Source organism: Thalassophryne amazonica, chromosome 16, assembly GCF_902500255.1.
Source record: "Thalassophryne amazonica chromosome 16, fThaAma1.1, whole genome shotgun sequence".
In the NCBI taxonomy this organism is placed as follows: Eukaryota; Metazoa; Chordata; class Actinopteri; order Batrachoidiformes; family Batrachoididae; genus Thalassophryne; species Thalassophryne amazonica.
This window is the reverse complement of record NC_047118.1, coordinates 38,091,947-38,109,966: the sequence shown is the minus strand read 5'-3', so window position 1 is coordinate 38,109,966 and position 18,020 is coordinate 38,091,947. Positions and strand designations below refer to the sequence as shown.

Sequence of the window (18,020 nt, the reverse complement as noted above, 5' to 3'; positions counted from 1 at the left end):
ATTGGGGTGATATGGTACTATGAGGTCCCTAAGATAAGAAGGGACCTGATTATTCAAAACCTTATAAGTAAGAAGAATTTTAAATTCTATTCTAGAATTAACAGGAAGCCAATGAAGAGAGGCCAATATGGGTGAGATATGCTCTCTCCTTCTAGTCCCTGTCAGTACTCTAGCTGCAGCATTTTGAATTAACTGAAGGCTTTTCAGGGAACTTTTAGGACAACCTGATAATAATGAATTACAATAGTCCAGCCTAGAGGAAATAAATGCATGAATTAGTTTTTCAGCATCACTCTGAGACAAGACCTTTCTAATTTTAGAGAGATATGCAATAAATGCAAAAAAGCAGTCTTACATATTTGTTTAATATGCGCTTTGAATGACATATCCTGATAAAAAATGACTCCAAGATTTCTCACAGTATTACTAGAGGTCAGGGTAATGCCATCCAGAATAAGGATCTGGTTAGACACCATGTTTCTAAGATTTGTGGGGCCAAGTACAATAACTTCAGTTTTATCTGAGTTTAAAAGCAGGAAATTAGAGGTCATCCATGTCCTTATGTCTGTAAGACAATCCTGCAGTTTAGCTAATTGGTGTGTGTCCTCTGGCTTCATGGATAGATAAAGCTGGGTATCATCTGCGTAACAATGAAAATTTAAGCAATGCCGTCTAATAATACTGCCTAAGGGAAGCATGTATAAAGTGAATAAAATTGGTCCTAGCACAGAACCTTGTGGAACTCCATAATTAACCTTAGTCTGTGAAGAAGATTCCCCATTTACATGAACAAATTGTAATCTATTAGATAAATATGATTCAAACCACCGCAGCGCAGTGCCTTTAATACCTATGGCATGCTCTAATCTCTGTAATAAAGATTTATGGTCAACAGTATCAAAAGCAGCACTGAGGTCTAACAGAACAAGCACAGAGATGAGTCCACTGTCTGAGGCCATAAGAAGATCATTTGTAACCTTCACTAATGCTGTTTCTGTACTATGATGAATTCTAAAACCTGACTGAAACTCTTCAAATAGACCATTCCTCTGCAGATGATCAGTTAGCTGTTTTACAACTACCCTTTCAAGAATTTTTGAGAGAAAAGGAAGGTTGGAGATTGGCCTATAATTAGCTAAGATAGCTGGGTCAAGTGATGGCTTTTTAAGTAATGGTTTAATTACTGCCACCTTAAAAGCCTGTGGTACATAGCCAACTAATAAAGATAGATTGATCATATTTAAGATCAAAGCATTAAATAATGGTAGGGCTTCCTTGAGCAGCCTGGTAGGAATGGGGTCTAATAGACATGTTGATGGTTTGGATGAAGTAACTAATGAAAATAACTCGGACAGAACAATCTGAGAGAAAGAGTCTAACCAAATACCGGCATCACTGAAAGCAGCCAAAGATAACGATACGTCTTTGGGATGGTTATGAGTAATTTTTTCTCTAATAGTTAAAATTTTATTAGCAAAGAAAGTCATGAAGTCATTACTAGTTAAAGTTAAAGGAATACTCGGCTCAATAGAGCTCTGACTCTTTGTCAGCCTGGCTACAGTGCTGAAAAGAAACCTGGGGTTGTTCTTATTTTCTTCAATTAGTGATGAGTAGTAAGATGTCCTAGCTTTACGGAGGGCTTTTTTATAGAGCAACAGACTCTTTTTCCAGGCTAAGTGAAGATCTTCTAAATTAGTGAGATGCCATTTCCTCTCCAACTTACGGGTTATCTGCTTTAAGCTGCGAGTTTGTGAGTTATACCACGGAGTCAGGCACTTCTGATTTAAAGCTCTCTTTTTCAGAGGAGCTACAGCATCCAAAGTTGTCTTCAATGAGGATGTAAAACTATTGACGAGATACTCTATCTCACTTACAGAGTTTAGGTAGCTACTCTGCACTGTGTTGGTATATGGCATTAGGGAACATAAAGAAGGAAACATATCCTTCAACCTAGTTACAGCGCTTTCTGAAAGACTTCTAGTGTAATGAAACCTATTCCCCACTGCTGGGTAGTCCATCAGAGTAAATATAAATGTTATTAAGAAATGATCAGACAGAGGGGAGTTTTCAGGGAATACTGTTAAGTCTTCAATTTCCATACCATAAGTCAGAACAAGATCTAAGATATGATTAAAGTGGTGGGTGGACTCATTTACATTTTGAGCAAAGCCAATTGAGTCTAATAATAGATTAAATGCAGTGTTGAGGCTATCATTCTCAGCATCTGTGTGGATGTTAAAATCGCCCACTATAATTATCTTATCTGAGCTAAGCACTAAGTCAGACAAAAGTTCTGAAAATTCACAGAGAAACTCACAGTAACGACCAGGAGGACGATAGATAACAACAAATAAAACTGGTTTTTGGGACTTCCAATTTGGATGGACAAGACTAAGAGTCAAGCTTTCAAGTGAATTAAAGCTCTGTCTGGGTTTTTGATTAATTAATAAGCTGGAATGGAAGATTGCTGCTAATCCTCCGCCTCGGCCCGTGCTACGAGCGTTCTGGCAGTTAGTGTGACTTGGGGGTGTTGACTCATTTAAACTAACATATTCATCCTGCTGTAACCAGGTTTCTGTAAGGCAGAATAAATCAATATGTTGATCAATTATTATATCATTTACTAACAGAGACTTAGAAGAGAGAGACCTAATGTTTAATAGACCACATTTAACTGTTTTAGTCTGTGGTGCAATTGAAGGTGCTATATTATTTTTTCTTATTGAATTTTTATGCTTAAATAGATTTTTGCTGGTTATTGGTAGTCTGGGAGCCTGCAACATGTTTCAAAAAAGCTGGGACAGTGGTATGTTTACCACTGTGTTACATCACCTTTCCTTATAACAACACTCAATAAGCATTTGGGAACTGAGGACACTAATTGTTGAAGCTTTGTAGGTGAAATTCTTTCCCATTCTTGCTTGATGTACGACTTCAGTTGTTCAACAGTCCGGGGTCTCCGTTGTCGTATTTTGCGCTTCATAATGCGCCACACATTTTCAATGGACAGGTCTGGACTGCAGGCAGGCAAGTCTAGTACCTGCACTCTTTTACTACGAAGCCACACTGTTGTAACACATGCAGAATATGGCTTGGCATTGTCTTGCTGAAATAAGCAGGGACGTCCCTGAAAAAAGACGTTGCTTGGATGGCAGCATGTGTTGCTCCTGGATGTACCTTTCAGCACTGAAGGTGCCATCACAGATGTGTAAGCTGCCTATGCCATGGGCACTAACACACCCCCATACCATCGCAGATGCTGGCTTTTGAACTTAGTGCTGGTAACAATCTGGATGGTCTTTTTCCTTCTTTGTCCAGTGGACACAATGTCCGTTATTTCCAAAAACAGTTTGAAACGTGGACTCATCAGACCACAGCACACTTTTTCACTTTGCGTATGTCCATTTCAAATGAGTTCGGGCCCAGAGAAGGCGGTGGCATTTCTGGATGTTGTTGATGTATGGCTTTCGCTTTGCATGTTAGAGGTTTAACTTGCACTTGTAGATGTAGCGACGAACTGTGTTAACTAAAAATGGTCTTCTGAAGTGTTCCTGAGCCAACGCAGTAAGATCCTTTACACAATGATGTTGGTTTTTAATGCAGTGCCGCCTGAGGGATCGAAGGTCACGGGCGTTCAATGTTGGTTTTCGGCCTTGCCGCTTACATGTAGAAAGTTCTCCCGATTCTCTGAATCTTCTGACTATATTATGGACTGTAGATGATGGAATCTCTAAATTCCTTGCAATTGAACGTTGAGAAACATTGTTCTTAAACTGTTGGACTATTTTTTTCATGCAATTGTTCACAAAGTGGTGATCCTCGCCCTGTCTTTGCTTGTGAACGGCTGAGCCTTTTGGGGATGCTCGTTTTATACCCAATCATGACACTCATGTGTTTCCAATTAGGTGTTCTTTGAACATTCATCAACTTTCCCAGTCTTTTGTTGCCCCGTCCCAATTTTTTTGAAATGAGCAAATATTTGCACAAAAACAACAAAGTTTATCAGTTTGAACATTAAATATCTTGTTTTTGTGGTGTATTAATTTGAATATAGGTTGCAGATGATTTGCAAATCATTGTATTCTGTTTTTATTTACATTTTACACAACGTCCCAACTTCATTGGAATTGGGGTTGTAACATAAATCACCTCATGGTGGTATTCATGGGTAAGGTTGTGACCTTACTCATCCCGTGAACAAACGCAATGGCAATAGTGGTAAAGAAAAACTCACTCAGTGTTTTTTAATTGGAAGAAACATCAAGCAGACCACACTCTGTTGTGGCCATTAAAGAATTAAGCAGAAAAGAACACAACACTGACTGAATTTACAGTATATTTTAGTGATTATTCATAATTGCAGGATAACTGAAGATGCAATACAATGAGACGTAGATTAGAATCCCTCTGTAATTGACTGCGTAAGCGAGTCAGTGATTGTGTTAATATGTCAGAGCAGTCAGTGAGGTATAATTTAATTTAATTTAATTTATTAATTTATATAGCGCCAAATCATGACAAAGTCGTACCAAGGTGCTTCACATAATTCACAACACAAATTAATCTAAATTCAAAATTAAAAGCAAGAAAAGCACAGTTAAAAGATAAAACACAGTAGAATAAAAAGAAATTACAAAGCAAACACAAACAGATTAAAAAATTAATGATAAGACAGTCTAAAAAAGTGGGTCTTCAGTCTTGATTTAAAAATCTCCACCGTGTCAGACTGCCGAATAACAGCAGGTAGATCATTCCAAAGAGCCGGACCACGGTAGGAAAAGGCTCTACACCCCACAGACTTTTTGTTCATCCTCGGAACACACAGAAGCCCTGCGCCCTGCAAACGCAAAGGCCTCGCAGGTACGTAGGGCTTAACCAAGTCCGCCAAGTAGGAGGGCGCCAGTCCATGAACAGTTTTATAAACCAACAATAAAACTTTAAAATCCAATCTGGCAGAAACCGGTAACCAATGAAGGGATGCCAGAATGGGAGTAATGTGGTCAAACCTTCTACTTTGTGTCAAAATTCTGGCAGCAGCATTCTGCACCAACTGAAGTCCTCGAATGCTAGACTGCGGCAGACCAGAAAATAAAGCATTACAATAATCCAATCTAGAAGAGACAAATGCGTGAATCAGAGTCTCAGCATCAGCCATAGACAGGATGGGGCGAATCTTTGCTATATTTCTCAGATGAAAGAAAGCAGTCCTCGTAATGTCCCTAATGTGGAGGTCAAAGGACAACGTAGGATCAAAGATTACCCCAAGGTTCCTCACTTTGTCAGTATGATGTATAACACATGAACCTAGGCTAAGCGCCAACTGATCAAATTGGTGCCGATGTCTTTCTGGGCCAAGAACCATCATTTCAGTCTTATCAGAGTTCAAAAGTAGAAAGTTGCTAGACATCCAACTTCTCACTGCTGCAAGACAGTCCTGTAAAGATTTTATGTCGACAGGATTTCCAGCAGCTATCAGCATATACAACTGAGTATCATCAGCATAACAATTAAAAGCAACCCCGAAATGCCGCAAAATGTTCCCAAGGGGTGCCATATACAGGGAAAAAAGCAAGGGACCCAGAACGGATCCCTGCGGAACCCCGAACTTCATGCCCTTAAAGTCAGAGGTAGTGTCATTGCACAAAACACAATGGGAACGACCAAACAGATAAGACGTCAGCCACACAAGAGCAGTTCCAGTAATCCCGAAACAGTTTTCTAGCCTATCAAGTAGAATATGATGATCAACTGTGTCAAACGCAGCACTGAGATCCAACAACACCAATGCTGTAGTAGTATCCGAGTCCATTGCTCGCAGAAGATCATTAACTACTTTAATAAGTGCTGTTTCTGTGGAGTGATGTCTTCTAAAAGCAGACTGCAGTGGCTCAAAAAGGTCATTCTCAGTAAGATAGTCCACAAGCTGCCGTGAATGTTGTGTGGGCCGCCAGAAGAGGAGGTACTGCTGGCCCACCACCAGAGGGCGCCCTGTCTGAAGTGCGGGCTTCAGGCACGAGAGGGCGCTGCCACCTCCCAAGAGCGGCCGGGTTGACAGCTGTCACTCATCGGCTATGACAGCTGTCACCAATCATCTGCGCCTCACCCCAAATAAAAGCAGGACGACACCTCCACCACGTCGCCGAGATATCGTTCTTCCAAGGAGGTAACTCTCTCAGCCTGAGAATTCCTAAATGTTGTTTTCAGTAGATACATTGTTGCAGCTGTCTTCCCGAAGGACCGGTGTATGCTGCGACTGCTTCGCTCTGCATTCCGCCAGATAAGTAATTAGACAGGAGCTGCACGAGCGTGTGATTAGAGGTGGAGGTGGAATAACCACCATCCTTGTTACGGGGTGTACACACACCCACACCTGACTGTTTTTGCTCTTCGTCAGCAGTACCAGATCCGACACGCGGACACGGTGGCCACCTGGGGGACTCGGGACCTGGCGGCTCCAGTATCCTCCTGGTTCGGTGGCGGAGGAAATCGTGTGGTTCCGGTTCTTCTCCAGACGGACGTCTCCTATCGTCGAGCCTGCCCACACGACACCTTTATTAATTGACTTTGTATTCATTCTATAATCTGCTGTGTGTAGTTGTGGCATTCACAACAGTAAAGTGTTCAAATTTAACTTCTCCTATTGTCCGTTCATTTGCACCCCCTGTTGTGGGTCCGTGTCACTACACTTTCACAACAGTGAAACCACCTTTTCCAGAATTTTAGAGCAGAATGATAGATTTGATATCGGCCTATAATTTTTCAATTCACCAGGATCAAGATTAGATTTCTTGAGTAGTGGTTTAACCACTGCAGATTTAAAACAATTTGGAACAGATCCAGAGTTTAAAGAAAGGTTAACAATTTCCAGCACAGTCGGCCCAAGAATGGGCCAAAGATCCTTAAACAATTTTGTTGGTATAGGATCAAATAAACAAGTTGTGCTTCTAGTAGACATCACGAGTTTCGTCAGCACACCTTGTGAGATACTGTTAAATTCCGTGAATCTAGGTAGCACCTCAGTAGTAGTCCCCAGCTCAGTAGCTGGATACAATGATTCAACCAAAGTATGCTGAGATGTGCTCAACCTAATATCTTCTATTTTCTTTTCGAAATAGTCCAGAAAGTCCTGTGCTGAAAAAGGAGAACAACCAACAGGTGGCTGTCCATGAATAAGAAATGCCACCGTATCAAACAAGAACTTTGAGTTATGCTTGTTTTTGTTGATCAGTTCAGAATAATACGCCTGCTTCGTAGCCAATAAAGCATGCTTATAATCTAAAATAGCTTCACGCCACGCAAGGTGAAACACCTCTAGTTTGGAACTATGCCATTTCCGTTCCAACCCTCTAGCCTTCTTCCTAAGGTCACGCAAATAACTATTGAACCAGGGTGTCTGTGCTTTGGGAAGGCGTGGCTTTAATAGAGGAGGCGCAATCTTATCAAGTGTGGTTTTTAGCACTAAATTCAGGCTATCTGCAAGACTGTCTACTGACTGAAATTTCATCAAGCTTGAAGTTAGGATTTCAGGTAGTCTTGCTTCGAGTTCAGTCAAAGTTGAAGGTTTAATTTGTCGCCGCAATGATAGGCAAGGTTGTTGCTCCACTAAACGCGGCAGCGTAATTGTAAACCTAATAAGCGAGTGGTCAGAGACCACTGATGCAAGAGGCAGGATGTCGATATTTGTGACAGCAAGGCCACGTGCAAGAACCAAATCCAGAGTATTACCACTGATATGCGTTGAACCATGAACGAACTGCTGAAATCCTAATGCATCCATGATTTCCATAAATGATTTACCGAGGGGATCAGAGAGCTTATTTTTATGAATGTTAAAGTCACCAATAATCAAAATGTTGTCTACACTAGTTGAAAGACTAGAGAGGAATGTGCCAAATTCATCTAAAAAATCAGAATATGGGCCAGGAGGCCTGTAGACAGTGACAATATAACATAGCTGATTTCCAGTTTTATGACCCTGACAGTACTTAGCATCATGGGCATAACGGAGAATCAGATGCTCAAATGAATTATATTTCTGACCCCCAACAGTTACTAAAGTAAACCTGGATTTAAAAATAAAAGCAACACCCCCACCTTTCTTCACATCACGTGAAACGTGACTAAAAGTGTACTCCGGTGGGCAGGCCTCATTCAGAGGAAGGACAGCTGTGGATTTAATCCAGGTTTCACATAATCCAAGCATATCCAGACGATGATCCACAATTAAGTCATTCACCAGCAATGACTTCAGAGACAATGATCTGATGTTAATGAGACCCAAACTAAGGATCTCGGTGGGATCAGCAGGTTTTAATGAGGTCATGCGGAAGTTCTGCTCCTCAGCAGCCAGTGACGCAGCGTGTTTCAATGGCCGGAGGAGCTCAGGTGAAACACCGCGTCCGAGAGCCTGCAGACGACAGCACCGGCGTAAAACCTCCGCAGCCCGGCAAGAGGCAGCAGCGGGAAGCTGCGGCACAAACGGGCACAGCTTCAGCGGAGCTGGTCCGGTCATCAGTTCAGGAACACTAGTTGGACGAATCCAGCAGCCTCTCGTGCGCAGCGCGCGCTCCCACGCCCAAAAATATCGTCCATCACAGAGGCGGCGAGGATCAGACCCTCTAGTGAAGGCTGCCAGGTAAAACTTAAGTTTCACCAACAGACCGCTCCGCTTTCCGCGCCTTCTAAAGCGCCTCCTCCGGAGAGGAACGCAAGGAAAATGGAGCAGGTGGAGCGGGACGTCCGCGAGCACAGGTGGCAGAGCAGGGCAGGGCCCTCCAAGCCCGGACCCAGACGACAGCAGCGGCTCATAAAGAGCATTAATGTCTAAGAGAGACTGGCGACCATACACAAGCAAGGCTGAAGTGTCCCGGCAGAACACACAGAGCAAAAACACAGCAACAAATAGCAAAAAACTCGACGAGAGACAGGGCTGACGGCATGCCAAACACACAGGCGCCATCTTCCTCCTAATAACACATCTTCTATGGGTATAAGAGTCCCCATAGAAGATGCCCCGTTATCCAACAAAGCAAGTCACCTGGATATAGAGGCTCTAAGGTATACTGCTCGTGTTCTGTTGCAAGCTCCCAGCCAGGGCTTCACCCCACAACTACATGACATCCTAATTGCTTTCAAGTCACAACACAGTAACCACACTATGCAGTCACCCTGGTATTCAGGACCCAGGGTGGTTGCATAGTGTGGTTGTTGTGGGAATGTGAAGCATCAGTATAATGATCCCAGAGCTGAGCTGAAACAACAGGCTCACTGACAGGAGTCACATCCCTGGTTCTCAAGACCAGGCACTTAAGTGGCTCTACTTTACTCTATTCTACTCTTCCTTTTTAGATATTTAGATGTACCTTAGTATACACTAGTAGAGTTCTACCTTAGGAATGGAATATATTCTAGAAGACATACCTTACTTAATTTTTATGAACAGAACAACACTTTGAAGTCTAGTCAGGAAAAAAATCACATCTGGAGAATATTTCAGGGAGTTTTTAACTTGTCCTCCTCAATGGATTCCTGTGTCAGTGTAACAGTTTAACCCCCCCCCCCGGGGGAAGTATTTTAATGAAAAACAAATACCATTATTTTTACATACTGACAAACATATCTTGCAAACTTCGTTTTGGCAAGATATCGGGGTGGGGGTAAGGTAAGATATCCAAGGATATCTTCCTGTTACACCGGAATGCTAAGCTGATATTGAATTCAACTAATTCTGCCTTTTTGTAGTTGTTTGTCATGTTTTTTTTTTTTTTTATTAAAATACTTGTGACTGTCTTTCAGTATCCTTCTTTGTGCCTTAAATGAATGCGTATATTGTGACAAACATCCTTATTAACACTTTTGGGCTGTCTCTTAATGCTAAAATTGCCCGGCTTCTGTGTTGTGCAGGTAATTCTACGTTGATGCATGCACGCAAAGTGCAACAAGCCTAATCGTGGTAAATGTGATGAAGCAACACAGGCTGGAGCCTTTCTCGTTATAGGGTGTAGGCGGGGTACACCCTGCACAGGCCACCAGTAGAGAGACAAACACAGTGACACGCCCACTCATAACTATGGTCGATTTAGAATCACCAGTTCACCGAACCTGCATGTCTTTGGAAGTGGGAGGAAGCCGGAGCACCCGGAAAAACAGAGGATTTCAGTAAGAGAATAATCCCCTGTAAATGTGACCCGTAAAAATCATGTCACTTATCAACATCACTTGTTCATTTACAATTTACCAGATTAAAAAAAAGGTGACATTTCCTTGTTGTGTGAAGCCACCAAACAGGTGAGGGCAGGTTTTTCTCAAACCGTCATCTCACTGCGGTGACACACTGTCATTTACAGGTTTGGCTCCACATTCAAACCAAAGTCACAACCAGGAAGAACTGTCACTGCTATTATGTGTTTGACCACACCCCCAACTGTGTTATGACCTCAGGAGAAGGTGTTTGCTATGTCAACATGTTTTACCACAGATTTGGCACAAATATATCTTAAGGAAACAGATGAAGTAATTTTACTGTAAAATGCCACAACTGTGTGTGTGGACTCCGAGAGAGCAACCCGAAACAAAAATTCCATGGACCCCTGGTGACTTTTTATTGACATTGTGACAGACAAGGTGATATACAAAGGGTCACAAAAAAATAAATGATTAAAAAAGGCACCAGCGAGCTAATGCACACCCTATACAGCCTAAGTGCACACACTGTGCAAACTACACACCACAATATAAATGTATTAGTGAATCTATATCCTAAGAGACGTGTGTGTGTGTGTGTGTGTGTGTGTATGTGTGTGTGTGTGTGTGTGTCCAAACAACACATCAGAATTGAGCCAAACTTGGCACACATACACTTTGACACATGGGGAGTATTATATAACAGCTGGATTATTCGTCCCATTTGTGTTGCATTGCATTTAGAGTGCAATTTGGTTCCGTTTAGCATGCAAATTTGGTTCCATACGTTTGGTACCATTGCACTCTGCGCACACACATGTGCACACTCACACACGCACGCCCACGCGCACACACAAAACAAATCCACTGCGCTGTAAGCCGTCTGGAGGCATGAAGAACTGTTCAGAAGAAAAGCTGACGTGACGTTTCGATGGACAAAGGAAGTACACGCGCACAAGCGCCGCTCCGCATGTACCGCACACTCACACAAGCGGAACGACGATTTGATTAAGCTAATTAATGATGCAGGCATGAAGAACTGTTCAAATGAAAAGCTGAAAAGCTGATGTGATGTTTCGCTGGACTGAGGAACTACACAAAGTCTTTTTTTATGGAAGTACGAAGTCAGTGCACATCACCAGACTGCATGTCACAATTTGGACTCCTATTTAAAGTTTGTGTTGGGATTTTAGCAGCAGTAGAATACCAAAATGTAAGTCCCATTTCTGTTGTTTATGAATGAATAAAATACCAAATGTTATCCCAGCAGAGTAAATTTTAATGTTTAAATTTTAATGTTTAATGAACAGATTTAAAAATTAAATGGTCTTGGAGCCAACAAGGTAATTATTAAAGGTGTCATATTGTGCAAAATCTCATCTCATCTCATCTCATAATCATATTTACATAAATCTCAAAAGTCCCACAATTCTGAGCGTTTTCACAGATATTCTCCTGATTTAAGATGAATTTATGTATCTGTGACATATGTAACAGAAGTAACACATCATCTCATTTCACCTGAGAATATCACACACACATAAACACACAAATCTATACAGCGCTTTTCCAACTGAAATTCTCTAAGGGCCCTTGGGCAAGATCCTTAATCCCCAGTTGCTCCCAGTGTAAGTACGTGGGTTAATTTATTGTGGGGCTACTTCATTTTGATTAACGTTTTGCTTGTGAACGTTCCTGGGTGCAGCTTTTTTTCCCCATAGCTTTCCAACTGTAATTTATGTAGCCAGAGAACAAATCTTTCTGTTGTATGCTGTCATCTAGTGGAGTTATTGCTTTATTAGTTGATCAGCTAACAACAAAATGATACAATTATCTTACCCAATATCAGAAAAATTTCCTTTCCTGAGAAATTTTTCAGGAGCCGCCACTGGCTAGATGTCAGTGTTTTGCAGTGTCAGTGGCTGTAACAGTTTTTGATTTTTAAATGAAACTATCTAAATGTGCTCTTCATCAAATTAAAAACACTTTAAAATATCTTCATCTTTAATTATACACGCTCAAACATTAATAAATAAATATTGACAAAAAAATATGGCATTGTTGAAGACACCTATTCTTCCATTAGAGTGTCTGGTGTGACTTTAATGCTTGAGGAACTGTGTATTTTGTAGAGGTGGGCGATACCAGGAATTTTGGTATTGATCCAATACCAAGTAAATACAGGCCCAATATTGCCGATATTGATACCGATACTTTTTCATATTTAAGCTTCATAGATCCAAAGGATCCAAAAGACCTAGGATAGAATTTCGCTAAACATTGTACGTGACAACAAAATACTTTATTATCACAATCAACAATTTTGTTTAAAAAATATCACTCAACACAACTTAAAACTAAATCTCCTGAGGTAGAGGGCTGACAAACCACAATACAAGGGTGCGCTGCTCTGTGTTGTGTGACACAGTGCAGCGCTGCTCTTACACACAGAGAGTAGACTTTGATGAATCTGCGTGTGCAGCAGTCAGTGCGTGTGAGAGAGAAAAAAGCTTGAGTATCGATCTTTTTACACGAGGATCGTTCAATATCAATACCAGTGTTGGTATCTTAGGATCGATCCGCCCACCTCTACATTACAGCATCTGGTGTGACTTTAATGCGTGAGGAACTGTGTATTTTGGGTAATGTTCAACATAATTTTGTTTCTTTTAACAGTCTAGATAACTTCAAAAACTATAAGGATGCCATTATTTGCACAAAAATCTATTTGAGTTGGATGTTGGTAAGTTTTACTTCTCCTTGTTTCTGTTATCTTCAGACTTGAAGCTAGTGTTAGCTTAGCTGGAGTTAGTTGTGTTGTATTTGAGTGTCTGACAGCATGACACACTGTTTGATAGTAGGAATAATAACAACACACATCCGACCTATTGCAGTGTCTGATTGGTTCAAAATGACATTAAGTTGACCCCATAAATGGCAGCACTTTAATACAACTTGTGTCTGTGTAGAACAATAACATCAGTGGAGCAGGTCCTCACATGAAGGTGAGATCACCACATAAAGTGCTGTTGGATCGGCTAATCACATGACACATTCTGGCATTGTTCGTGTGTGTCCCTGTCTTGTCCAAATGACACCTCAGAATCTATCCAAACGTAGCACAAAAATACTTTGACATAAGGAGAGTGATATAGGCTGTTGATGTCCCAGTGGGACTCACTGTGAAATCCACCAGCTCACCAGAACGTCATAGAACATCGGCCCGTCATCGAACTGAGGCCCATGCAAAGGTAAAGTCGTCTTTCTCCCTCAAATACTAATGATTCCCTCAGATCTATTTTTCCCAGTTCAGAAGGTTTCAGTTTCCTGTCAAGCTTTCCCATGATGACCATCAACAAGGCTCAGGGACACACTCGCAAAGCCACTGGTGTGGATCTCTCTGAGCCATCTTTTTCACATGGCTTGTGGTACACCATGTGGTACACCATGTTTCTTATCTGTCCATTTGGACAGATAAGAAACACCTTGTACCACAAGGTGCTGTAAATGACCTGTCTCTACTTCAGACAGCTTTAATCACGTCCGAACAGTTCTCCAGAATGTGAGATTAGTGGGAGGTGATAGCTTTATTGGTGAAGATGAAGTTTTCATTTCAGTCTCTGACTCAAACCCACCCTAGGGCAGATAATGAGCTAGTATGTGTATATATAACCGTTTTTGCGTTATGTGGTCGACAAACAAAAATATACACTGCTCACTGCTTTGCCGACAGTTAAAAACTCATTTCATGACTAAATTCATATGTTGCTGCAGGACAGAATTACAATAAAGTTTTTGAAAGCAAAATCTATCATCAGGATTGACTTGAACCTCAGTTAATTATGATGCCACTATAAAATTTTATTTCACTCTGTGTCATATTCAAGTTATTCTTCATCTTCATCTGATTGAACTAATGTATTAGGAGAAAAATACATTTTGGTTACAATTGAATTTCTAATTTTGAAATATGAAAATGCTGTAATCTCAATATGTGCACATTTTGTGTTGTCATATAAATGTTGAATTAATTTTAATTATTCACATGAAGGAATTAAAATGTAACATAAAAAATCAATAGAAAAAAATTATGAAAAGCTACAGTTTGTTGTATACAGAATCCCAACAGGATATGATGATTTATTTAACAAAATGTGGAGTTCATTCATTTAAATCAGTGTCAGCATGTATAAAGTGTAATGGATCATTCATAGACTACAACTAATCTCTAATACAGACAATGAGACACAAATGTGGGATTATTATTATTATTATTATTTTGGATGCTTTATTATTTATGCTTCTTTTGTCATGTACACATTATGACATTTAAATTATGCAAACTGTCTATAAAACTCACAAAAAGTTAACAAGATCTTCTGGAGTCTAGAAATGAAGATACTCAAAGAATTAACAGGTGCTGCAAATACCAGCACCAACACTTATACAAACCAAACAATGTTAAATATATGAATATAAATATATAATTCAAAAAATACTTAATAAAAATATACACAATATTATCTTCAACAACACTTTCTAATAATCTACAACAGTCATAATCTGCAGAATGCTGCCTTAAAAATGCTTCTCAGTATTGTTTGTAGATGAACTGAATCAGTGCAAAAGTCTGTGTTATAAAACAATGAAGAGTTTCTAAGATGATTGTGGCACTTTAGATGTGATCGTCACAATCTGGTTTCAGTCAGAGGTCCAGAAGTCCATCAGTGCAGAGCCACCTGGTGGGAGCCTGGTCCTCCATGGACTCCTCTACCTGATCTTCATCACTGGATATGACCATTTCATCCTCTCCTGAGCTGCTCGACTCCACGCTGTCTTCTCTCACACGAGCTAACGCATTGGAGAGTGTGGAGTGACAGATCCTGCAGATCCTCTGATGCTTTTTAGGGTGAATGTGTCTTAACAACGCTCTGTGCTTGGAGCAGGAATTACACACCACAAAGCCACAGTTTCTGCAGTGGTGCCGACGATGGGTCACAGTGAACGTGCTGCAGCAGCGCATGCAGATGGAAGATGCCTGATCTGGGACCCATGTAACAGCAAAGACAGATCCAGGTTGACGGCCGCTGGTCTGCAGCAATTTGGACCGGCAACTTTCAATATGTTGCATCCACTCCTGCTTCTCCAGACATGTAGGAGCTCCCACAAAGAAGGATTTGCTCGGCGTGCGAATGAGCCACTGGTTCTTCATGTTGAAACTGTCCTCCAAGTCCTCCAGCTGGACGTCCTCTGAAATGATGGAGAAGACTGTGTCACACTCTGAAGCTATCACAATTAAAAAAATATTTTTTATTAATAACTGCTACACAGTGTTAAAATGTCAAACATTTCACAGTTGGTTTTAACTCTTGAAGTGTTATTTTGAAACTCTGTGTTAAACCTTGCAAAGCATTGGGGATGTTTCCCAGATTGGATGATAATAATGTTAATTTAAGTAAGTCCCTTCGACTGCTCCCTTGTTTACACTCGGGGTCGCCACAGCAAATCCAAGGTGGATCTGCATGTTGAATTGGCACAGGTTTTACGCCGGATGCCCTTCCTGACGCAACTCCACATTACATGGAGAAATGTGGCAGGGATGGGATTTGAACCCGGAACCTTCTGCACTGAAACCAAGCGCATTAACCACTTGGCCACCACCCCTGCAATTTAATTTTCTATAAGTAAAATTGGAGATGTTCAAAACACTTGTAGCCGAACAAATCCAACTAGTAACTACACTTTTTAATCTGAACATTGCTAAAGTACTCTCACATTCAAAATGACGCTACTGGGAGTTCAAATCTGAGTGTTGAATAAGTCTTCACTTAGTGTTAATTAAGCTGCATAAACAAAAAAAAAGTTTGAAAAATAGTTAACCTCTGCTGTGAGTTGGTTTAACACCAGTTGTTTTGTGTATTTTGGTAACAATAGGCAGCAGCATTTATGCATAGATGCACAACTTTCTCCACCAAGGAGGTAATTCTATAATTCATAGAGTATTATTAAATTGTGGCATTTTGCTAATTTCATATGCAGTAATTCCATAATTAAGTTTAGAGGGTGAACAGTTAGAATGTGGGTGGAGTTAATATGATTGATGGTGGCCGGTGTTCTAACGAGTGACATTCGAGTTGATATTGGTTTACTATCAAGCGATGGGAAGTAATGCAAAAATCAAACATTTATCAATCAATCAATCAATTATGTGTAGCTACAGGATCATCCAGAAATTCTACCATAGTCTCAATAAACACAAATTAAATAATTCATTATTTGTTGGACTTGACAAACATGAAAATATCTGGGGGTTTCTTTTTGTTTTGCAATGTTTGTCCTTAGTTTTTTGTTTCTTTCTGTGAAATTGACATTTTTAAGTTCTTGTTTTCTATCACACTGAATCTGGTGTTGAGGAGTAGCAGAAGAATTACTCACCTAGTGGGATAATCTTCTGTTTTTTGTGCCAGCGGCCCTTAAGAACAATGCCGCCGTACACCAACACATCATTGAAGAGGAAGAAGGACTTTGTTTTGGGCCCTCGACGACTCAGTTTAGTCAGTCTGCCCTGTCCGATCAGAAACCGATCCGGCTGGGACAGTGGCTTCCCCAAGCAGCCAAATGAATTTTCCACTGCCTGGACCAGGTCACGGTTCTCCTGAGGAAGTGTGAGATGATAAGTCATAGTGGCCAAACGTCAGGAGTAGAACCAAAAAACACAAAGGAAGAAGACAGAGAGCAGCAGTCAGAGTGGAATCCTTCCTGATTGTGCTGATGTCTGCAGCTCTGTGGATGCTTTTCTGGGTGTGTGTGTGTGTGTGCAGAGTGTGTTTTATACACCAGCTGATGATGCAACAGGACTTTCCAAGTTCCTTTTAAGAGGTGAACAAAAGGAAAGAGGATATTTTTAAAATATGTTACTCTACACAGCATGCAAAGTGATGATCTTTGTTGACGTCTGAAGTTGAGCAACAAGAAAATTATGGTGGATTTGAAAATTGGATCAACAGAGATGTTCACTGTAGATATTGAATATAACATTCAACTTATTATGATACGTGTTAAATTCAACAAGTTGCACATTTGCTGTCATGTGTAAATGAATAAATACACTTCCTATGAGTTTGTGACAGAAATTAAAAATGGATCAAAATACATTGGAGGAGGCTAACTACATTTCAAAATTGTATCAGTGTTATCTTCAGTACAACATGGGAAGATCGACGTTAGCGCAACACTGAAATCAGGCTTATTGACATCAAAATATATAATCAAAAAATAACACTGACACAATGTCGACATGCCCACTGGGTAAGTAGGATGTTTTTGTTTGTTTTTTCTCATTGCAGAAGAAACTAGAGCACCTCTCTCATTGATCACAAACCTCTGCAACACTGCAACTGGTGTTTTAACATTGTGAGAACGTTCTCAGAACGTTTGAATCGATCCCCAGCTAACAGCTAAAGTTATCATAACATTACCCTATGGTTCTCACAATGCCGTGAATATCACTGCTTTTTAACATTGTGAGAATGTTCTCAGAATGTTTGAATCGATCCTTAAAAGAATTTTTCTGAAGTAAATCAAATGGGAAAAGGAACTTTTTAATTGTAAGGGTTATCCTTACAAGAAACATTAGGATAACAAGAAACAAGAATTTACAAGAAACATTAAGATAACCCTGTTGTGTGGGCCACCAGAAGAGGAGGTACTGCTGGCCCACCACCAGAGGGCGCCCTGCCTGAAGTGCGGGCTTCAGGCACGAGAGGGCGCTGCCGCCTCACAGGAACAGCCGAGGTGACAGCTGTCACTCATCAACTATGACAGCTGTCACCGATCAT

At 40.7% G+C, this 18,020-nt stretch overlaps 1 protein-coding gene across 1 annotated transcript; it reads right to left on the bottom strand.

Moving 5' to 3' along the window:
- Nucleotides 1-14,319: 14,319 nt before the first annotated feature.
- On the bottom strand, nucleotides 14,320-16,996 carry LOC117528606 (pleckstrin homology domain-containing family F member 2-like). Its single transcript, XM_034191229.1, has 2 exons — nucleotides 16,618-16,996; nucleotides 14,320-15,432 (listed from the first exon to the last, which is right to left on the bottom strand). The coding sequence occupies exons 1-2, from the start codon at nucleotides 16,862-16,864 to the stop codon at nucleotides 14,888-14,890; spliced, it is 792 nt and encodes a 263-aa protein (XP_034047120.1). The 5' UTR covers nucleotides 16,865-16,996; the 3' UTR covers nucleotides 14,320-14,887.
- Between the last annotated feature and the right edge of the window lie 1,024 nt (nucleotides 16,997-18,020).